The 16724-nt window shown below is 41.2% G+C and overlaps 1 protein-coding gene across 3 annotated transcripts in view; it reads left to right on the top strand.

The window, feature by feature from the left end:
- The window catches only part of FAM184A (family with sequence similarity 184 member A), a 79797-nt gene that overhangs the window by 10735 nt on the left and 52338 nt on the right, over positions 1-16724 (top strand). For all 3 annotated transcript variants that reach the window (XM_050710172.1, XM_035538923.2, XM_035538922.2), the window contains exon 2: positions 13748-14602. In XM_050710172.1, the coding sequence (XP_050566129.1) occupies positions 13748-14602 (855 nt within the window). The remainder of the gene's footprint in view (positions 1-13747; positions 14603-16724) is intronic.

Raw genomic sequence — 16724 nt, 5'->3', positions numbered from 1 at the left:
GTGGTGTGGGGTGAAGGCGGGAGTGTCAGCCGGACAGCCAGGTGGAGCAGAGGCGTGCCCATAGTCTGGAACACAGCGTGGGACCCAGCCGTGGCCGTAAACCAGACGGCAGCATCAGACCCACAAATGGGAATGAGCCGGACAGTGGCATGGGACCTAGGGGTGGAAGTGGACGAGCCCCTGGTTCGGCACCCTGGCCTGAAAACCTTCCTGATGGAAGGCATCCCGTTTGGGCAGTCCCAGGCAAGGAGTGGCTTATCCTTCTGCCAAACACCGTGGAGCCCATGCAGGTGGATCCACCAGCAGATGTGGAGGAACCGATGGAAATGGATCCACCTCGGCCAGATCAGACCTGTAACTACCCCGGCATGTCTTCGCTCTCTGCCATCCGAGCCCACCAACAGCGTCACAGCAGTGCCCGGTGAGCTCCCTACTCATCACTCAGGCTCCATCCCAAGCATTAGCTTGGAGCCACCAAACCCCATGGACATCCCACAGGCTTACCTGCAAGATGTCCCGGCAATAAAGAACTCTGTTGCCGATTCTCAGGGGTTGTGTGAGTTCTTTCCCATCCCCCAGCCCTTGTGCGAGAGGTGGCATCCCTTTTGCACAGAGCCTCGAGGAATAGCGCAAGAGAGGACCCAGCTTCTTTCAGGCTGCTGCACTGGGGTAACAGGAGGAGTCCTTGAGGGCCACCATGCACCTTTAACATTTGTGAAAATAGACTGAGGGGTGAAAATAGTAGTGTGTAAGCGATTATAGGTGGCTAATTTCTTATATTAGGAGTGAGTTTCTATATCCGAGTAATCAGTAAAGACAGACATGGAGAAGGCTGAGGTACTCAACAACTTGTTTGCCTCTGTCTGCACTGGTAGACAGGATTCCCAAGTCTTTAATTTCCCTGAGCCCGTAGATGGAGGCTGGGGGATCCAAGTCCCACCCACTGTAAGTGAAGAGCAGGTTCAAGACCACCTGGTGAATCTAAACAGGTACAAGTCTATGGGACCCGATGACATGAATCCCAGGGTCCTGAGGGAAATGGCTGATGTAGCTGCCATCTCTCCATCATAGTTGAAAAGTCCTGGAAGTCGGGTGATGTCCCTGGTGAGTGGAAAAAAGGGAAACGTCATGCCCCTACTCTTTAACAATTAAAACAATCAGGAGACATTTCTTCTCAGAAAGAGTGGTCAGGCATTGGAACAGGTTGCCCAGGGAAGTGGTCGAGTCACCGTCCCTGGGGGTGTTCAAGGAAATCACAGAATCATAGAATATCCTGAGTTGTAAGGGACCCATGAGGATCATCGAGTCCAACTCCTGGCTCCACACAGGTCTACCCAAAATTTCACACCATGTGACTAAGTGCACAGTCCAAACGCTTCTTGAACTCTGACAGGTTTGGTGCCGTGACTGCATCCCTGGGGAGCGTGTTCCAGTGTGCAAAAACCCTCTCAGTGAAGAACCTCTTCCTGATATCCAGCCTGAACCTCCCCTGTTGCAGCTTGACACCATTCCCGTGGGTCCTATCGTTGGTCACTAAAGAGAATAGATCGGCGCCTGCCCCTCCACTCCCCCTCGTGAGGAAGCTGTAGACCACGATGAGGTCTACCCTCAGCCTCCTCTTTTCCAGGCTGAACAGTCCAAGTGACCTCAGCCGCTCCTCGTACGTCTTCCCCTCTAAACCCTTCACCATCTTCGTAGCCAAAGAAAGGTTGAACCTGCTGTGTAGGGATATGGTTTAGTGGGTGACATTGGTAGTAGGGTGATGGTTGGACCAGATGATCTTGAAGGTCTTTTCCAACCTTAATGTTTCTTTGATTCTATGATCCTGCTCTTGCAAAAATCCCATCACTGAGGCTAGAACTGAGGGTTTGGTTGCACAGAAGTCTGTATGACACAGAGTCTTTGAGAAGACCAGCCCATCAAACAATCAAACAAAAACAACAAAACCTAACCCATAACAAATCCTCATAGTAACTATAGGTGAAGTTCATTTGATGTAGGCATTTCACTTCCATGTCAAAACAAAAGGCTTTGGAAGAACCTCAGTAGTGTTGCTGTCTCATGGTTGGCAGAACAGAAAGAGATGAAGAGTGAAAAGAGCAAGTGCTGAAGGGCCGCTTGTCTCAGTTTGACTATACATAGGCAAGGAAGTGAATGGATCCTTGGCCCGGCTCTTGTCACGGCACCTGTGAGATTATTTTACACCTGAAGCTGAGTGGGTGTAAAAAGTGAGAGATCATGTTGTGGTTCCAAGCAGTTCCTGGTTCTTGGTCAGCAATAGCTTGTGCTGCTCTAGAGCTGAGTGGCATCTGGCCAAATCATTATGGGGGAACTAACACAATACTGAATTTAAAAAGTAAAGCACTTTCCTGAATAAAAGTTCCCAAGGTGATCATGACAAGGCTATACTGGAGCGTGCCACAGTGGTAACTGTTCCAGTTGGTAACGGGTAACAATTAAAATATTTGATTGTGTTAGCATTTTTCCAGTTACGCTTTTCAGTATTTGTTTTACAATCACTTTTTGTCCCTGCCTCCATCATTTGTGTGCTATCCATCCATCACTGTTTTATCATAATTACTCAGTTTTTATTTTTCTGATATTTAACTCTATCCTAGCCGAAACCAGGACACACCACATCCCATGGTATGGAATATCCCTTTGGTCACTTGGGGTCACCTGTCCTGCTTCTGTCCCCTCCCAGCTCCTCCTGCACCCCCAGCCTCCTTGCTGGCAGGGCAGTGTGAGAAGCTGAAAAGTCCTTGACTCAGTGTAAGCACTGCTCTGCAACAATTAAAATAAGTAGGAGACATTTCTTCTCAGGAAGAGCGGTCAGGCATTGGGACGGGTTGCCCAGGGAGGTGGTGGCGTTACCATCCCTGGGGGTGTTCAAGGAAAGGTTGGACCTGGTGCTTAGGGACATGGTTTAGTGGGTGATGGTGGTGGTAGAGGATGGTTGGACTAGATGATCTTGGAGGCCTTTTCCAACCTTAATGAGTCTATGATTGTTTGGTTCTATGATTCCATGAAAAAAAGTTAAATGCTGATCATAAATTATAGCTTTTGTATGTGCCCGTATCAAATTTTGGTAAATGTGACCTCTTAAAGAAAATCATATTGGAGTCCTGACTCGCATGCCTTACTGGGCTCTAGGTTAGCTAGTAATTCTTGAGCCTCCTCTGTTCTCATCTGTAGAAAATGGATTCTTGGAGGTTCTTGTAGAAAAGGTAAAACATTAAATGTACGGAAAGAAGCAGTGTTCTAGTGAGTGGGAAGCATGCAAACCAGTGCCTCGTCAGGGAATTGAGAGTAGTCTCAAGTTCATCTAGAAGAACAGATTTTCTCAACACACTCCATATTTTATTGAAGTCTGGGGCTGTGCGGGCTTCTCTCGGCAGTCTTGTGTGAGGCTCGGCCCGGCGGTCGCGGTGAGACCGCGGGCCGGGCTCTGCTCGGTGCCCTGCCCCCGGAGGCCTCAGGGGCCGCGGCGCGGCCGCTCGCCGTGGTGCTGAAGCGGAGGGAGGCTGCCGGCCGGCTGCTCTCCACGGGGCTGAGCCTGAGCCGCGTCAACGTGGTGAGCCGTGCCACTGAGTATCTTGAGTGCTGCGAAGGCACGCGCAGGGAATGATTGCCCCGAGTGTGTGTGTGCGCCTTGTCGCTTGGTACTGACTTCCCAGAAGAACGACAGGAGGACGAAGAAGTGAGACTGGAAACGTCACTAGTACTTCTCAGGAAGCTCTGTCGGTTAGCATATTAAGATATGTTAGCGAATATTTAAGTGAGCAGCAGCAGTATTTTATTCGTATTGTCAACATTCTAAAAAATGGGTTCAAGTTTGATTGCCTAAAGCTAACTTAGGGAATATACCACACAAAACTTAATGATTTCTTTCGGGATTTATACTTAGTTTAAGTCTGTTCTGAAAGAATTGCATTCTTACCTTTTAAAGGACTTTAGAAAGTTGGAAACAAGTTGTCGTGCCATCAAATTCATTAAAGGAATGTGTGCTATTTCTGAAAGTTGCATAAAGTCTGTTAGATTCAAAAGCCCTCATAGCCCTTAAAAGATGAGGAAATTGCTTCTTGAGATTATATAAAGCTTTAAAACAATTATTTTGATGATTAATGAAAAAAAGGTGGTACAAGTCTGTAACATGACTACTTTTTTCACCCTGTTTCTCCAGTTAGGTGTTGTTACTCTCTGTTTTGGGAAGGTTTGAACTTAATAATATCACTCTGCTGAGAGAAAATTCTGCTGTGTGGGTTGTTTGCCAAGGGCAAACTAGCGTTATCTCTTGAATGCCAAGTCAGTTGCTCAGCTCTGAGAACTTCCCTGTGCATTGCTTTGGAGTCCAAATACCCACAAAGAGATGCAATGTAGACATACTAGCTTAAATTTTTCTGGGGCTTTCTGTGCCCCAGTCCCCAATCAAATATGCAAATATTAAATAATTAAGTCTGTAAGACAATGCAGCTCGGTGACTAAAGCAGAACTTGGAGTAGTCCTTTGGCCTGTCCTGTTTTCCTTGAAGTGATTTAAGGTCTAACCATCAGATCTAAGGTCTAACCTTAAGGTCTAACCAGCAGATGTGTCAACTGTATTCTGATTTGATGATTAGAGGGCAAATGGATTTCTTACTCACCAGGAGGCAAATTGTGGAATTTGTACATCTGTCACTAAATCTTTTTTGTTGTTGTTGTTGTTGCAGTCTGCTTCTCAAGATTTAACTGTCTTAGCAAATTGCCTGAAGCTAATTGTGCTACAGATTTGTAATGGTTGTTTCTGACATGACTTGATTGGTAGAGGTTAACATTCCAGAACCAAAAAGGGATTATGATTGGGTGCTGTTGGCAATACTTCCATGCCTTGCCCAGCCCAAGGGCATTGAGATGCATTTGCAAATATGTGCTAAACTAGTCTGTAACAGGAGAAAGCAGTTGATTCCAGTTGCATGCAAAATAGATACCTAAATTAGTCCTGCTCATTAGAGGGCAGTGAAAGACTATTTTTGCAATTCCACCTTTATCATGGTGGAATTGTCAATTGTACGTCCTTGCTGGTCAACTCTTTTGTGTGTGCTTAGCTGTGAAAATAAGCATGCTTGAAAATGATCTGATTAGTTTGGCTTTCTAATTTGTGTTCAACTTACTGCATTACAACCTGGGGATTAACACGTAGCTGATCTTTCTTGTACTCTTGTGTTTAACTTCAGAAATGGTGAGTTACCTGCTCTCTGAGAGTGCCAGGAGGCTGTAGCAGATGTCGACACAGATTAATCTCCTGGCATTTACACCTTCATGTAATTTATACCTTCCTATCGCTTCCTTTCTAAAGAAAGCTACATTGATTTCAAACAGAAATCATGTAGTACAGTAGATTGCTTAGCTTTTTTTTTAGCTTAATTTTCTCTATTCTTAGGCAAGTGGAAAAGGGAGGAAGCTGCAGCTACAGTGCAATTTCACTTCTCAATGTGTCCTGTATAGGATTTTGGGACAGGGTATGACTTAGCAGGCAAATTAGGGCCTTGAGGATGATCAGAGGGAAGGAGCACCTGTCCTGTGAAGAAAGGTTGAGAGAGCTGGGGATGTTCAGCCTGGAGGAGAGAGAGAAGGCTCTGGGGTGACCTCATTGCAGCTTTTCAGTGCTTAAAGGGGGTTTATAAAAAAGATGGAGAGCAACTTTTGCTTAGTCAGATAATGACAGGACAAGGGGAAATGGTTTTAAACTAAAAGAGGGTAGGTTTAGATTAGAGGTTAGGAGGAAATTCTACACTGTGAGGGTGGTGAGGCCCTGGCACAGGCTGCCCAGAGAAGCTGTGGATGCCCCATCCCTGGAGGTGTTCAAGGCCAGGCTGGATGGGGCTTTGGGCAACCTGGTCTGGTGGGAGGTGTCCCTGCCCATGGCAGGGGGTTGGGACTGGATGGGCTTTAAGGTCCCTTCCAACCCAAGCTGTTCTATGGTCCTATGGCATCAGTTAATTTCACCAACCTATATTATACACAGTCTTTCTAACCTTTAAACTGTAGGTAGAAAGCAACATAAGTTCTCTTTAAATACATATTAGATTTAGTGAGAAGACCTGCCAAAAACCAAAACAAAATGGAAAGCTAGGTATCAAAGTTTTTCCTTATTAGAACCTTTCCTGACTGTGTTAGGGGAAGAAGTGCATTAATTGCTGGAGATACTTGTGCTTAATGTTTTTAAGAGTGCTATTAAAAAATAACATCTGTGTATTGTTTACTTAATTATTTGATAGCTGTTTGAAACTGAACTTTGAAAAATATTAAACAAACAAATTTATTGTCTGCTGCTAAATGTTTTACTCTGCAAAGCAAATCTATTCTTTATTGTTTCTTAAAAGTTAAGACATCATTCATAATTCTGTGGAACAAGAGCGGGTGTTCTAGAATTTGCATTGTACTATGAATAGTCGTTGAAAGTGCTTCAGAATAATTTCTTGATATTCTATGAAGGTGACCTTCATATGTGGTTTATTTGGATCATTCTCAGGTCTTCTGTTAGCCAATGGTGTGTTTTGAAATATACTACCAATTTAGTGTGCTTTTTGTTTCCTCTTTCTTATAAAAATGGAGAGTTTTACAATGGTAGTCAGAACTGGGCATTTTCATTTGAGAGACTAAATATATATAAACTGACATGTGCATGATACAGACCTGTACGTGCCTCAAGGCACAAGGCCTTAAGCTAATTATTTAATGTGAAGTTGCACGCAAGTATTTAACGTAAAAATAAATAAATAAATAAATGGTTGCAAGCGTATTTTTGTGTGTTCCTTGATTTAAGATTTCCAATATTTTCTCAACTCCTTCATTTTATATGTGTATTTGTGTGTGTGTGTATGCTGAAGAAGGAAGATTTCTTGGTTTTCCTTTAATCATCCTTCTTTATCATGCTAGCTATTAAAGATTTTCTTTGCTTCCTAGAACAGTTCCTGGTGCCCAAAACTTGAGGCCTTGATGAAAAGCCTTATTTGACTTGACCTGTCAGGCACTAGGGATATTTACGGGAGGTGAGAAACTCTGAACAGATCTACTTTTGTATGATGAATTGCTGGAACAAGAGGAGTTAATGCCTTCCATTTAATGTAGAATGAAATACTGTAAAAGTGCAAATCCAGATAATCGTTACAATTTAAGTACTCTTAATCATTTAACAACTCGGAATCATGTTGCATTCCAGATGCCGAACAAAAGCATTAGTAAAAATCTTTATTGCAGATGCATAGGACAGCTTTTGAAGAACATTCGCTAGTGTAGCTCTTGAGAAAACTGTATCACTGATAGAGTTTAGATCCAATTAGGTAACCATAATAAGAAAATCCAGATGTTGGACTGGTGACAGTATTCGGGTTGAGCAGCCATGGGATTCACCTTACTATATTGGAGAAATGGAAAAGAGATTGTTTTGGACAAAACAACGTAGCTGTAAGCTGCCACCAGGATACCAGTTTTCCTGTAGGTCTTTAATGGAGATACTACAATTTTCCTACTTAAGTATGCACTTACTGACTTTATTCAGTTGAATGGTTCAGATAACCTGGGGTAGAGGGAACTGCAAAAACTTGAAGTATTTTGATAGATGTACACTCTCTAGATAGATTAGAGACTTAAAAAAAAAAAAAGTCTATTTAGAGCCATATTTTTTGCAGGATTGCTTTTAGGAAATTTAACACTAAGTGTGTCTTCACCGCTGTTTGTCGTGTGCCAGTTTGGTTTTTCCAGGTGAGTGCTAGACAAATAAACATTGAGATAGCATGAAGACTGTCTGAACTGCTGGGCTCAAAGGGTTGTGGTCATTAACATGTGCTGCCCCGAGATGTTGAGGTGTCTCTATCCTTCGAGATATTCAAAACACACTTCAAAAGGGCCCTGCATGACCTTTTTAAGCTGAGCCTGCTTTGAGCAGGGTGGTTGGACCAGATGACCTCCAGAGGGGCCTTCCAGCCTCAGCCATTCTGCGATTCTGTGCATATGTTGTTTCTGTAATAGTTAATAAAAATTACGTGTTGAACATTTAAGTTGTTGCTGTGAAATGACAAAAATAATAGCCAGTATTGTGCAAATACTGAGAGGTAGCTTGGAACTGTGTTTTTCACTGTACGATAGATCCCTGTAGGTTGCTGGAAAGTTTACCAGTGGGCCATTGCAAACTTGTTCTAGATATTATTCTCAAAGTTCAGCCTGAGGTGAAACTTGGACTGACAAGTGGTGTGATTTGAGCAAAAGTGACTGTGCCAACTTCTTTCCTTATTATTTATTTGTTTTTAAGGTTTTAGGAGAAAAACTGTAAAAAGGAGCGGAAGCTTATTGATCAGCTCTTAGTTTGAACATCGATTTTTGTTTATTAAAATCTTGGTAACTTTTCCAGAGAAAGGAAGAGAAATTACTTCAAGGTAGTATGGTATGTCTGGGTAAGTGGCTCAAATTCTTCTATAGTTATAACAGTTTCATGAATAAAGTTTCTGGTTGGGATTTCCTTTTTGCATTCTGAAAAATCAGCATTTACCCTTAATCTTTCAGAGATCTGTTGTAGTTAAGGCTTCCATAAAATGAAAAAATGCTGTAGCTGAAAATACTGAGTTGGAAGTCCTGCAGTGTGTGCTTTTTGCTCTGATTTTTTTTCCTGAATAGCCATTTAGACCACTGGTACAGAATTCCTCCTTGCTCCTTAGAGACTGTGTGATATGTTCTCTTACACGTTTGTGTAAGAGAGCTTTCTTTATCAATTAAGCAAGTAAGTGGTTTAGGATTCTAGTTTGATTTACAGGTATCATCTGAGTTGAAAAATAAGAACTAATTTCCAAGGAGGAATTACATTAGTTCTCACTCTAACTTTTGAAACTTTTTTAAAAAACTTTTTTTTTAATCTTTCATAACAGTCTTTCTGCAGTGTGTACTTGGGCCATACTAAAATATGTCATCATGAAAATGCAAATTTAAATTTTGTTCTGACATCAAAAATATTAAACTTTTTACTCTGACTTATCCTGCAAGTTGGTTTTATACTTTACAACTGAAAACAACTCTATACACAGTTAACAAACAAAGTGTCTTTTAATCATGCAGGTAATATACTGCCTAGAAATAGCTGTAGTTGAGAACAGTGTAACACGAATGTACAGAACTGGATTGCTGCGTAGCGTGGACTTGCATGACTGTCTTAGAGCCAGCAACACAAGGCTAGAACAGCTGAGCATTTCTCTCGGCGATAGATGTCATGTAATAGATGTCATGACATGGCAGGTCATGCAAAGCAGTAGCAGCGATGCATGTATCCATCTCTCTTGTAATGGGGAAGTCCTCATGTCTATTTTGATTTAGAGTAAAGAGGTGCACTTCACTTGTATCCAAATGCTTCTCATCTTTATGTCGAGGTCTTCAAGTCTACCTTTTCTCCTGTAAGTGGTGGTTTGGTTCAAGATTCTGCAGATCATTTTTGGATGTTTTACTCCTGAAAATCAGTTCACTAGAATCTGGCCAGCAGGCACGCCATCTGCAGCTTTCTTTAACATGCATCTTACACACTGCTTCCAGTCAGTGGCTAATGTTACTCAACTGAATATTCAACCACTCTCATAGGACTATACTGGTATCTTCAAATAGCTCTTGCCATTTCATCTGTATTTCTTGTTTGTGTGACATCACATCTGCTTGCCTTGCTTAGTTGTTAGTGAACAGTGTATGTCCCCAGACTTATCAAGACTTCTCTTTTAAAAGAAAATTAAGTGTAAATGTTTCACAATAAATGTGAAAGTGAACCCCTCCCCATAATTTGTTTTCATTCAAAGGTTAGGTAGAAGTGGAAATCTGTTGATGTGTTCTGCCTGGAAATAAATTATGCTGAACTTCATGTCACCATCCTCTAAACAATTCATTTTACACAGAAGGCATTAGAGATTGCTACAGCAACAAACATTCCCAAGTAAAAATAAGTTGGTATTTGTTTTCAGAGGTTCTAAGGGAAATAAGTAATGAATTTTAATTAGGCATAAATTTGGTTAATGTACAAAGACTGTACTGAACAGCAGAAGGATGTTTTATAGTAAATTTTCCTGTGGCAATACACTTCAAGGATGGGGGGAAATGTCAAGTTCTTGCCCTAGTTGGATTTTAGCACAAAGGAATATTGGTGCAATACTTCGACTGGCTGTTTTGGGCAGAAGCTGTTGGAGGGAGACACTGCTTTTACTGCTGCAGACCAGAAATTTGTCTAGTAAAGACGAACTTTTTCAGGATTTGGATTGGTTACCTTATGTCTTTTGTCTTCACTTGACATTTCATTGGTCATAATACATACATTTTAAGTACTTAAATATAGCATACCTACTTGTGAACAGACAGAAAGAAAAGGGGGAAGTGTAACAAAGTGTGTGATTGTTCTGGACTGTAGTAGATATTACTACATAAAATTAATTCCTGGAGGATCTTTTGATGTCTCTTGTCAATGTTGTAGGCTTAGTTTTCTGTTTGCATCCCGCTGTATCTGTGGGGTGTGACTTGCCCCTACAGAAGCCTTGTTAATGTTTCCCAGTATATTTTACTACTTTCTGTGTGAAGCAGCTCAATTCTTGTTTATCCACTGCTAGAAGGGGTAGGTCAGGCTCGTTGGTTTGCGTGTTCCAAATCATGAATAAGTTATGCATGAGCAATTCCTCGTTGGCACTGTAGTTTTTTTGCAGCTCACGAAAAAGAGATGTAGCACAGACCAAGTCTTGGGGTGTCTCTAGAGTCTCCGGTGGTTCAGGCTGGTGGATGCAGCACCAACACTCTCTGGCAGTAGACCCACGTGCTAACTGGGGACAAGGCTCTTCACCTGGACTGGGCTGAATACAACACTCTGCCCCTGGGATCCACCTGTTAAGTCCAAAATGAAGGTTTACCAGAGATGTAAGGTTCATCTTTGCATTTTTTTTTTCTAATAGGTATCAGTTCCTGTTTCCATGTAAACTTGAAGAAAATGAACCACAGTCATTTTTGGTGATGTTTTTTTGTGCTACAAAATATATTTGGCACCTAATACTAGTATTAAGGTGAGATACCCATTTTTAATTGGAAAAGCATTCATTCCATCATGATGAAATTGCTGGCAGGAGCAGATGACCCAAGTGCAGCTGACTATGCAAGAGTATAACATCTGGTTTGGAGCCAAAAATGATTCTCAGCCAAGTAGTCAAACTTCATCTTTCAGCTAAAGTACTGAATGCTGTTTGTATTCCATGTGGTGCAAGACACCAACGCAGCAAAAGACTTGCTGAATGTTACCGCACGAAGTACAACTAAACGTACCAGTGCCCAGCCCTTGCTATAAAAAAGTCATTACTGTTTTTGTCACTAATTCTGTTGTGGTTCTTCAGACCAAAACATGTAGTGTTTCATTGGATTCTTATTAGTTACATTATTGTTTTGTATAAAAAGTATTAAGACTTTTAGCTGTTAGTCCCATGGTATTGGAGAGTTTTGGTCTGTACTTCTGGAATAACATACTAACTGAAAATACAGTCTACTTTTTTTCATGTCATCTGATAAGGACTGCGATGTGTATGATGTGTTTAGAGTGGAGCTGGGGAAAACATGAGCAACTTATAATTCTTGGTAATATGCGGTTGAACTAGGGTATTTTAAAATTTTAATTTTAAAAAATAACAAGCTTAGGAAATGGCTAATCCTTCTGATTCATAAATGAAGACTGCAAAAACTTGTTTTATCTGTGCACCTCCAATTTTTGCAACCTTTCTACCTCTGAATTTTCAGAAACTTACTCTAGTGTTTTACTTTTTTATTTGCACACTATACCTTGTTAACCTTAGCTGCAGTTTTTTACTTCTATTTTGTGTATACCGGATTCTGGGAGTTTTGATAGTCTACTGAAAAAATGAGGAATATAGCAGTTAGTGTGAAAACTGTCCAAGTTCTGTGGCAGGGTATGAAGAAAATCCAGTGTTGTGTGGTAGGTTTGTCAGAACTTAAGGTCATCCACTTTACGGTAAGCCTTCTAACTTGAGTGGCTGATGAGGGAGAAATAAAGGAGGTGATCTTCTAAAGAGACAAGTAAGGGCTCTGCTTTGTGCTGTAAGAGTCTGAGGTCTGTGTATGGTAACTGTAAGCACAGTAAAGACAATAAGTAGGATTTGGAAGAAAGCTTACTCCTGTTAATGGGTGGCACCTCAAAGTTTATGTGCTTAGGTTTATACAGAGTGGCAGATTTTACCTGTTAAGAAGAGCTAATGTCTTTCACATTCATGTCAGGTGCACTCTGCCATGTGTGCCAAGTCTGTGGTCATGAGGCAGGTCCAAGGTGAAGCCCAGGACTTAAGTCAGTAAATCAGGACAAGGTCCAGACCGGGGCCCTTGCACCTGTGTGGTTTTGTGCATGTGCACACGTGGTACTCGCTTTTGTGACTGGTTGGACAAATGATGTGTCTTGACCCTCCAGTAATGGAGAAATTTGACTGTATGCTGGTGACAGGAGAGAGAGGAGAGCTTTGCACTCAGAAGTTCCTGCTGGCATCACCAAAACCAGTGAGAGTATAACAGGTTGAAAACCCTTGGGTGCCAGGCATTGCAACAATAGCTATGATTCTGTTAATGGAATTGCATGTCACTAGTGTCATTTTTTTGGTAATGTATTAGAGGAAATTTTTGAGTCTCTGAGCTACAAAGCTCATTTGCACTAGGAAAGCTATTTTTTTCTAGGGAAATCCAAAAGACTACCTGCTGCCTACAGAGATATTAGCAGTGTTGAGCACAGTCACCAAAAGCATGGCAGAGCCATTTTTTCTCTTTCATTAAATAACATTTGCATAGCTTGGAAAAAAAATGAATAATGCAAGGTAAACTTTTAAAAAGTTATTTCCTTGCTATATAAAGTTGAGTGAGGCAGCTTAGGTATTTTTTCCATTTGTATCTGATGATGTTTCAGAACTTTCTTTTTGTTTTCTATTAAAAAAAAAAAAGGACTGCCGTTTTAGTGTGGTTTTTGAGCTGCATAGCTTCCTGGGCTCCCAAACTGTTGGCTGCTTTGCCAGTTACCCTTCTGTTCAGCTGACTTGCTAGCAGAGAAGTTGGCAAGCTCGCATAGCCAGGAACCTCAGACCTTAGGAGACTGACATGCACAGGTTGTCTCCCAGATAAGCTGTCAAAAAAAAACCACACTTGTATCCGAGCAACCCGCAGGCCTTTAAACCAGAGCAATCAATGTTGGCATTTGAGGTTTGTTTAAAATAAAATATTTAAGAACAGTCATCATTTGGAAAGAAGGAATTTGAGTTTTAGACTTCATTACAACATGAAAGGAAATTGGAACTTACACTGTTTCGTGTGTGTTTGTTTTCTGATAGACAACTTCTGCTCAAATTTCTTTTTAGGCTATGCTTTTAATTCTTTTAAATAAATGTTTTGTTTTTCAGATGTTGAATGTTTTTTTTTCTTTTCCTCCAGTGGTGTTTACAGCAACAGCATGCTTATAAAGGCAAAACTTTGATCAGGAAAAATATAGGTTTAAAAGCATAAAAGCCCATTCTACGAAATTGTGTAAGATTGTAATTACTAATACAGAGTTTATACAGTCAAATTGATAAGACCATTTGGTGACTTACTTGTATCAGGAAAACGGGCCAGATTGTCAAAGTAGCAAAGTATCTAAGCTCTTTTTTGTTTTATTTTATATTTTTTATTAGGCAGATAAACAGAATGCCTTTTCTCAATATATTGTTATTTCATACTTGCAGGTAATATATGCATTGAACACTAAAAATGATGAACACGAAGCTGCCATCCAAGCCCTTAAGGATGCCCATGAAGAAGAAATTCAGCAAATTCTTGCAGAGACCAGGGAGAAGATCTTGCAGTATAAAAGTAAAGTTGCGGAAGAAATGGATCTTAAGAGAAAGATCCAGGTTTTGGAAGAGTCATTGGAAGATCATAAAAAGATGAAACATCAGGCCTTGACAGAATTTGAAGCATATAAGGATAGAGTTGAGGATATGCAGCTTTGTGCAGAAGCCCAGCATGTCCAACGTGTAGTGACCATGTCAAGAGAAGTAGAAGAGATTAGAAAGAAATTTGAGGAAAGGCTACGAAGTTTCATACAGTTGCAAGTGCAGTATGAGAAGGACAAGCGTTCAGCTCTGGAAGACTTGAGAGCTGCACATAGGCTTGAGATTCAAGAACTTCTGAAGACTCAACAGAGTCAGAATGCTACCTTGAGTAAGGGGCAAGAAAAGCTAGAGGAATTGCACAGACTGGAGCTGGAAGACTTGAACAATAAAGTTGAGGAGTTAAGACTGGAAAGAAAAAAACTCATTGAGGATTACGAAGGCAAACTCAGCAAAGCACAGACCTTCTATGAACACGAACTTGATTCTTTGAAAAGATCTCAGCTTTTTACAGCTGAAAGTCTGCATGCTTGCAAAGAGAAAGAGGTGGAGCTAAGAAAAGAATTTCAAAACCAAGAAAGTATTTTACGGAAGAATCTGGGAAAGCTTAAAACTGAGTTGCAAATGGTCCAGGATGAAGCTGCCAGTCTACGGGAGAAATGCCAAAAACTTCAAGTGGCTCTTAGTACAGCAGAAAACAATGTTCAGGTGGGGCCAATAATACGTAGTGTCAAAGACTGATTTGTTTTTTCTTTTCTTATTTAGGCTGTCTTTCTGCCAGACTGTTAGGTTGAGGTGCTTGGAACATGTAAAATGAATTTTCTGCTATTCATAATTGATTTTCATCCATTTCTAAATGTTATTTATTTATTTATATTATTTTATTTAATTTTCCCAGACTGGATTAATATTTGTTTATATTCCAGCAGAATCTAGAAGCTGCAGTCCAGGGGATAGTTTTAGTCTCTTTATACAGGGAAAGTGTCTTGCTTTCAGCTGCACATGACCAGAACTTGGTTGATCCAGCCATGTTACCCAAAGGGCAGAAAGTACTCAACAGATTACTCAAAACCATTACCACTTAGGAACACACACGTGCACGCAACAGTGCTGAATCTTTGCATCAGGTCTTCCCATAAATTCATCCCTACCTCCCAAAACAAAAGGTTCAGTGTAGGAAGGAGGATGGTGACTGGTAATGACTGAGATGTTATGCTGGTAAACTGGAACACTTGCTAGAAAAGGTGAAAAACCACTTATCTGGGCTGCAGAAATGTATTGTACGGGAATGTCATAGAACGGTCAAGATAAATATAATGAATATTCTTTATTCAGTGCAGTTGTGCTTATAGAGATCAATAATGACTACCTGGCCTAAACATCCTGGGTATTGAGAACAGTAGGTTTGTGGGAGGCAAGGAAAAACAAAATAAAACAAAACTTTCTGTATTTTAACTTTATAACAAAAAGTCTCCGGTGATGTTTTTACAAGCAGTAACTAAAGTGTTGCATATATTTTCAGTATTATTTAGATACTGAAGTTTTTGTTCAATACTAACGTTTCTTTTCCATAAAGAAGGAAAAAAACATCCCAGAAATATAAAGACTGCTTATTTTTTTTTGGTCATCAGAAAGGAAGGACAGGGTATGCTGGACATGAAGGAAAAGATTCTGTGAAATACTGCTTGTGTTTCGGTAACTGTGCTGAGGTCTAAGGGTACTGAAGATCAGTAATCTCTGTGTGGAAACTTAAGTATCTTGACTTTAGCAGTTTTAGTAACTCTCAAGTTTCCAAGTACCTTAAATGTGATGATTTTAGTAGTTCTGGAAGCATCCAGGACATCTGTTGTGGTTTAGCCCGGCTGGCAGCCAAACACCACACAGCCGTTCGCTCACCCTCCCCCCTCCCTCTCCGGGATGGGGGAGAGAAACGGGAAAGTGAAGCCTGTGAGTTGAGATAAGGACAGTTTATTAAGACAGGGAAAATAATAACAATAATAATAATAATAATAATAATAGTAATAATGTGTACAAAGTGATGCACAATGCAATTGCTCACCACCCGTTGACCGATGCCCAGCCTATCCCCGAGCAGCCGGCCCCCCCACCCCGGCTAGCCACCCCTATATATTGTTCAGCATGACGTCAGATGGTATGGAATACCCCTTTGGCCAGTTTGGGTCAGCTGTCCTGGGTCTGTCCCCTCCCAGCTCCTGCTGCACCCCCAGCCTGCTCGCTAGCAGGACAGAGCGAGAAGCTGAAAAGTCCTTGGCTTGGTGTAAGCATTGCTCTACAACAATTAAAACATCAGCATGTTATCAGCGCTCTTCTCATCCTAATCCAAAACATAGCACCCTGCCAGCTACTAGGAGGAAAATTAACTCTGTCCTACCTGAAACCAGGACAGATATCCACCCCTTATTCCATACCATTTATGTCATGCTCAGGTTACACTCTTTCCAATACCTTCTAATTAGTCACCATTTTCATCTATGATATATAGCAACCATGGTAGTGATGACATACAGTGTTATATGATAATTAACATACTACAATTCAACTCATGGGCTATTCTCACCCAGTATTAGGTCCCCTTGAGGTACACACCGAACCTCCCCATTCTTTTGCATTACCCACCAAGTGCATCCAGGTCCCTGGGCAAAAGCAATCCCACGAATGGGCTTGCCTTTTCCTGAGGCAGGAGTAGCCCACACTGTCTTACCCAGCATGTTTCTTACGTGCACTACAGGAACTTTATCCCCTTCTACAGTGCGTAACAGGTTTGATTGGGCAGGTCCAGCTCGGTTGGCAGATCCTCTAGTATTGACTA

Source organism: Cygnus atratus, chromosome 3 (genome assembly GCF_013377495.2).
Source record: "Cygnus atratus isolate AKBS03 ecotype Queensland, Australia chromosome 3, CAtr_DNAZoo_HiC_assembly, whole genome shotgun sequence".
Lineage (NCBI taxonomy): Eukaryota > Metazoa > Chordata > Aves > Anseriformes > Anatidae > Cygnus > Cygnus atratus.
The sequence above is the reverse complement of the archived record's forward strand: the minus strand, read 5'-3'. Positions and strand labels throughout refer to the sequence as shown.